General features: G+C 37.1%; 1 protein-coding gene across 1 annotated transcript; it reads left to right on the forward strand.

The window, feature by feature from the left end:
• Nucleotides 1-2,899: 2,899 nt before the first annotated feature.
• Nucleotides 2,900-5,536, forward strand: LOC131323587 (receptor-like protein 6). Its single transcript, XM_058355439.1, has one exon. It carries the CDS (start codon nt 2,900-2,902, stop codon nt 5,534-5,536), a length of 2,637 nt encoding a protein of 878 aa, XP_058211422.1.
• The last annotated feature ends 1,793 nt before the right edge of the window (nt 5,537-7,329 follow it).

The following is a 7,329-nucleotide window of genomic DNA, read 5'->3' on the forward strand; positions in this document are numbered from 1 at the left end:
AATGTAGACATATATATTTAAGAAATTGGATTAAAAGATACATAATAACAAGTATAACATGACAATTTTTTAAATTTAATATTTGATAACCCTTTTTTTTTTTTTGCCAAAATGGTACGAGTATTATTAAAATGGTTGTGTTCGGTGTTATGTTTGAATTGTTGTGTACCTAAAATAACTGGGGATCACGAGGGATTGTCTGACAAGTGTTATAGCAGTGTCTAACGAGACACCCCGCCTTTTTAGAAATGTCCTTACTACTTAGGCGTTATTATTCACAAGTAAAACTTCCTTCGTTTCAACTGATATAAGATGCAAAATTCAGAAAGATTGTATAGATGTACATACATGCGGCCATTTATTCTGTTAAAAAAAAAACAACCTAAACCACGTGTATTTGAAATACTTGGCTTTTTTTTTTTCCGACTCAAGTTGTATTTTACCAGCCTCAAAGGAGGCAACCCATAAATTGGCTTTGCAAAATATTGCATACCGATACGCAAGCGAAGCATCGAGTTAGTCACTTTCAATATCTAAGTCGCTAATCATATGTTTGGCGTTGAGCATATAAGTTCTTGGACACCCAATCTTTACAACTTGGTTCTTAAGAGTGAAATTTGCTCGAGGTTTGTATAAGAAGTATGAACCACCTTTACTGAAAAAACGAAAATTTCGTTACTAAAGATAAGAAGTATGAACTACTACTTTTTATGAATTTTTCTTGGACAAATTTCACTCAAACCCCCTGAGGTATCTGACAATGACAGAAGGTACCCCTCAGTTTTCAAAAATGACAAAAACCTTCCCTATTTCACAGTTTGGATTTCATTCCGTTAGTTCCGTTAGTAAAATGAACGGAAAGTATACGGAAAATGAAATCTTCAATTTTATTTAATTCTACAGCTATCTTAGGGCTCTTATTGAAAGTCCTAGAGAAAAAAATTAATTATGACCCTTTAGGATAAAATAATCAGAAAAATAAGATCTTCGTACAGATTCAAACGGATTAAAAATTGGAGCACTTAAGTATCTTCTCTTCATTTGGTTCTATGGCTCTCTCATGGCTCTCATTGAAAGCCTTGGGGCCAAAAATTAACTATGACCATTTAGGATAAAATGATAAAAAAATAAAAATCTTCGCACCTATTCAAACGAATTAAAAATTGGAGCACTAAAGTATCTGCTCTTCATTTGGTTCTATGGTTTTCTTAGAGCTCTCATTGAAAGCCTTAGAGCGAAAAATTAATTATGACCCTTTAGGATAAAATAATCAGAAAAATAAGATTTTCGCACCGATTCTAACGAATTAAAAATTTGAGCACTTAAATATCTCCTCTTCATTTAGTTTTACAACTATCTTAGGGCTCTCATTGAAAATCTTAGAACGAAAAATTAATTATTGCACTTTAGGATAAAATAATCAAAAAAATAAGATCTTCGCACCGATTCAAATGGATTGAAAATTGGAGCACTTAAGTATGTGCTCTTCATTGAAATCCTTAAAACTGAATGAAGAGCAAAAATTTAAATGCTCCAAATTTTAATCTGTTTGAATCGGTGCGAAGATTTTATTTTTTTAATCATTTTATTCTAAATGATTATAATTAATTTTTGGCTCTAGGATTTTCAATGAGAGCCCTAAGATAGCTGTAGAACTAAATAAAATTGAAGATTTCATTTTTCGTACATTTCCGTACATTTTCCGTCCATTTCACTAACGGAACTAACGGAATGAAACCCAAACTGTGAAATAGGGGAGGTTTCTATCATTTTTGAAAACTAAGGGGTACCTTCTGTCATTGTTAGATACCTTAGGGGGTCTGAGTGAAATTTGCCCATTTTTCTTTCCACCTTTTATGTGTCTTGAATGGTGTGATCTGAAGCTCTTAATTTTTATGTTAGAGCTTCTTGCCAGTAGAACACGATCAATCGATCATGTTTGGCTCTTTTGTAGAAGTCTTTTGCCGTGTGTTGACCGTTTCGTGACAAGAGCGTTTTTCTAACTGGTACCCATTCCTATTAGATGTAATTATGTTTCGCTAATGCACTGTGAAGTCCACAAAATGAACATCAAACATGTCCGAGAGCCAATGGAAGGCATTAAGTCAAGTAACAGGACAAAATATTCAAATTTTGCCGGACATGACAGGCACGCGGAGGAGACCTTGACTGTGCTATATACCTACAAATATATATATATATATATAGACACACACACACGGGGCAATTCCGGAGACACCTATAAAAACATCTAAGGAAACATCTCATAGTTCCCAATCAAATTTTGATGATCCGAGCTGTCAATGTAATCATAACGTGATTTTAAGGGTATCCGCTAGAAATATATATAAATATATATACACATATGTGTGTGTGTGAGAGAGAGAGAGAGAGAGAGAGAGAAATTAATTTGATTAAACGATGCATAATAACAAGTGTAACATGACATTTTTTTTAAAATTTAATATTTGATAACTTAAACAGCAAGAGGTCATGCAGAATTGCAGATTAATATTCCGTCAAAACAAATTAATAAAAGAAATCAAGATCATTTAAGAAAAATTAATTCACGAAACGCATACATTCACCAAAATAACCGGCCGGGGATCAAGTGTCGTAGCAGTTTCCAAAGTGACACGCCATCTTTTTAGAAATATCCTTACGTCTTACGTGTTAGTATTGTTCACAAGTAAAACTTCCTTAGTTACTACTGATATAAAATTAAAATTCAGAAAGATTGGATAGATGTAGATCGATGTGCCCATCTATTTCTGTGCAAAAAAAACAAACAAAGCTATTTCCGACAAGTTCCGTGGGTGGACTTGACTTTAAAAGTTAGCTACTGGACTGTATAAAAGCACATTAAGGGCATTATCTCTAAGATAGCTACTTATACATGATGGATTCATCTTTGTATCTTCACATGTTCCTGATGATCTTCTGTTGCTTTAATCTTGCTATTTTTACTAACTCTTACTCTTCTGCGCAGCCACTATGCCATGACGATGAGAGATCAGCCTTGCTGCAGTTCAAGCGTAGCTTTGACATCAAGAAGTTTGCTTCTGCCAACAACCCTTCTGCTTATCCGAAGATCAAGTCATGGAAGCTTGATGGAAATGCTAGCAATTGCTGCTCGTGGGATGGCGTGGAGTGTGACCACAACACCGGTCATGTGATTGGTCTCGACCTCAGTAGCAGCTTCCTCTATGGTTCTATCAACTCCAACAGCAGCCTCTTCAGCCTTGTTCACCTACGGAGGCTGAACCTCGCTCACAATCACTTCAATTATTCTCAAATTCCGACCGGAATTGAAAAACTTTCGAAACTAAAGAGTCTCAACCTACACAACTCCTTTTTTTCCGGTCAGATCCCTTCAGAGATCTCCTCTCTTTCCCAATTGACTTTCCTTGATCTGTGTGGATATTTTGACCCATATTCTACTTCTACCGGACATCTTTTGAAACTTGAAAAACTCAGTCTGAGAGACCTAGTTCAAAACCTCACCAACCTGAAAGAACTTGACCTCAGTGCTGTGAACGTATCTTCTATGGTGCCACGTGCTTTATCAAACATGACCTCTCTGACAGGTCTTAATCTTAGGAACTGTTTGCTTTATGGTGAATTCCCAATGGGCATTTTTCATCTACCAAACCTACGAATTTTACGCGTGTCAACCAATGAAAACCTATTTGGTTATCTTCCTGAATTTTCATATGGTAGTCCACTTGAGGAATTGAAGATTTCGAGGACAAAATTTTCCGGATTGCTTCCAAATTCCATTGGGAACCTTCATTCCTTAAACGTGTTGGGATTAGGAGAGTCCAATTTGTATGGGATGCTTCCAAGCTCGCTAGGCAATCTGGCCCAGCTCATGTTTCTGGATGTTCACGGAAATAATTTTTGGGGACAGGTTCCTTCATCAATAGCAAACTTATCAAAACTCACTGTCTTAGGACTCAGTGGCGGTACTTTTGATGCACAACCCCTTGGAAAGCTATCAAAACTTGTTATACTAGTACTTGACAATACGAAACTAAGGGATGTATTACCACTGTCTCTTGCGAACATGACCCAGCTATCTTTGTTGGTTCTCATCCACAATGAGTTATTTGGTGAAATCCCATCTTGGCTTTCGAACCTCACCAGATTAACCATTCTAGACCTTTCAAAAAATCAACTATGTGGCATGTTTCCGAGCTCAATCTCTGAACTCAACCATCTAGAATCCCTAGATTTCAGCTTTAACAGACTGCAAGGACCACTTCCTCTTCCACCACCATCTGTCCTTTCTTATAGAGTCGCTGGTAATTTACTAACTGGAAAAGTCCCAACATCATTCTGCCAAAATAGAGCTCTTTTTGCACTTGACTTGTCTGATAATAACTTAAGCGGGGCCATTCCTCAATGCTTGGCCAGTTCTAGTAGTGGTTCTCTGTTGATGCTCAATCTAAGTTACAACAACTTACACGGTACCGTGCCTCAAACGTTCATGAGGGGAATCAAGTTGATTGACTTAAGTCAGAATCAATTGCATGGGGGAGTACCACGTTCTTTGGCCAATTGTACAACGCTTGAAATTCTTCTTCTGGGAGATAATCAGATCGAGGATTTTTTCCCCTTTTGGTTGGGATCTCTTCCTGAGTTACAGGTTCTTATTCTTCGATCTAACAGATTCTATGGTACCATTGAGAATCCTAAAACCAATTTGAAGTTTCCGAAGTTGAGGATCATTGACCTCTCTCACAATGGTTTCTTTGGTACATTGCCGTCAGAGTACTTCCAGAACTGGAATGCAATGAAAGTGGTCGGGAAAGAGAATTCAACATATATGCAAGTGGAGAAACCACTAGCTACAACGGTGGAAAATATTGTTTATTCAAGGGGTTTTACCTATTCAATAACTATATCCAGCAAAGGGACAAAACTACTTTATGAGAAGATCCAAAGTGTATTTGTAGCTGTTGATCTTTCAGACAACAAGTTCAGTGGTGAAATTCCAGAATCCCTTGGAAGTCTCAGTGGACTTCAAGCGCTAAATATTTCGGAAAACAACCTCATTGGCATCATCCCGTCATCCTTGGCAAATCTACCGAACTTGGAATCATTGGACCTATCTCGAAACCTGCTCTCAGGAAAGATCCCTCAGCAACTGACCAAACTCACTTTCCTCTCAGTCCTAAATGTTTCTCATAACCGTCTCATTGGCCCCATACCTGGAGGTAAACAATTCGATACATTTGATAATAGTTCATATGGTGGGAATATGGGATTGTGTGGTGTCCCCCTGACGATGTTATGCGGAAATTCTGAAGTGTCACCCCCACCACCACCGGCACATAGCTCGCAAGGCGATGATTCAAAGTTTTCGAGGGGTATCTACTGGATGGTCATAATGATGGGATATGGGAGTGGGCTAATAGTTGGGTTGGTTATTGGGCAAACGCTGACCACGAGGTATCATGAATGGTTTGTTGCGATCTTCGAAAGGGAAAAGAAAACTCAAAAGAGGCCGAAAAGGAAGGGGCGAAGAAACTAAATCTATTGGCAATGGCGGCACTGTACTGTTTGTCCGTGTCCGTGTGTGTTATTAGCTTTCAAGAAGTAATTTTCATGTCATTTGTCATTTTTAATTTATCTTTCAAGTGATTCCTACTACATCTGATGGTTGTTTAGTTTTGTAGCTTAGTTTTTGTATTCCTCAGTGGAAAGAGAGCATTGTTGTGACCCTGGGAAGTGGAACTTATATATAAACCTGCTCTTGTAACTCCTACCTTTATAACTGTTGCAATGTGTTGTCCAATAAAGTTGTAGCATGTTTGTTGTCCCTTCCGAAAAAAATGTTGGTAAAATGATGGCCAATGACGTGTTTTGATAATTAATACCCGCTAAAGACATGCTAAGAACATTTTTTAATGCTGAAAATGTCCTTGGCGGGTATTAATTATCAAAACACGTCCTGGGCAGTCATTTTCCCAATTTTAATTCGATTGACGACTATTCCAATTCAATGGCTATGGTACCAACAAACCCATTTGATGTAAGGGCTTGTAGTTTTTGACTTGATCCCTACTCTGTTTTTGCTGACCACAATCCCATCCCACTTCTCAGTCATTTTCTCCAAACCCTGAAGAGTACTCCTCAACAACTCTCTTGCCAACTCGAAATCCCCGACAACCGACTCTGAAATCGAGCCCATCACGTGCTCCTACTTACAAATTCGGGGTTTTTTTTTGCTAACCTTCTCATAAAAATACATCATTTTTTTTTTTTAATCTCTCGCCTCTTCTATTTATTTATCCAAACACATGATGGGACTCTCATTTCTTTTCTTCTTTCATCATTCTCACCATCCAAAACGTCTTCGGAAGGGAGAAAATAAGAAAATCAACTCTTTTTTTTTTTTTTTGGAACAGCCTAAGAAAAATAACTGACAAATAAACTACAATCAACAAATCAAAAATAACTGATAAGGTTTAAAGTGGATTCAAATTTGAAAGTTGGAGGCGGAAATCATAAGGCAAGCACATGAAAAAAGTAGTCACAAAATTTTTTATCTCGCTCGCTCGGTCTGTTTATATAAGTAATCGATCTCAAACAAATTTTCGGTAAGAGAGTACAAACTACAAACTTCAATTTAAATAGTTTGGTTCGTTTATCAGGCCAACTTGGGCAATGAAAGATAAAGCGTCAAGGTTTGTCCTCAACCTTCCATTGCGATGAGGGGAAAAAGTTGAAGTGTTAAAAAGGCTATGCTAATTGCTGATAACGGAAAGGAAGGAAGGAAGAAAATGGGGGAAAGTTTTTAACACAATACTCTAGTAAATAGTAATGGTGATCCCAAGAAATAATAATTTCAACTTCCTATATTGGGTTTTGTTTATGGTTAACGGTTCTGAGGGAAAAGAGAGAGAGAGAGAGAGAGAGAGAGGTATTTATTGGTTAATGGAGCTAAACTCCTCAGTCGTCTCAATCGTGATGTCAGAAAAAATGTCCAACCCCGGAGAAAAGAATACGACGTGGTTGGAAACTGATAACTTATTTCGGTATTTTTTATTTTTTGGAACTTTTTGTTTAGCTTTTGTCATAATTTATGAGGTTAATTGTTCGTCTCGACGAGATAAATCAGAAAAGTATAAAAACATGGACCAATGTTAAAAGATTCAAATAGGACGGCATTTTAGACAAATAAAACAGCTGTTTGATACTTTTTTCGTGTGTATTAAACTTTATTTTTCCTTTCGATTAATTTTGTACTGTTTAGACGCCTCTAATCGAGACAGATGATTAATCTAAAAAATATCACTCAGATAGAAACTGACCCACATATGA

This window comes from Rhododendron vialii, chromosome 4a, assembly GCF_030253575.1.
Source record: "Rhododendron vialii isolate Sample 1 chromosome 4a, ASM3025357v1".
Taxonomy (NCBI): domain Eukaryota; kingdom Viridiplantae; phylum Streptophyta; class Magnoliopsida; order Ericales; family Ericaceae; genus Rhododendron; species Rhododendron vialii.

Excerpts from the sequence above, each read along its gene's own strand:
- LOC131323587 (XM_058355439.1), top strand. The coding sequence starts at position 2,900 with ATGGATTCATCTTTGTATCTTCACATGTTCCTGATGATCTTCTGTTGC.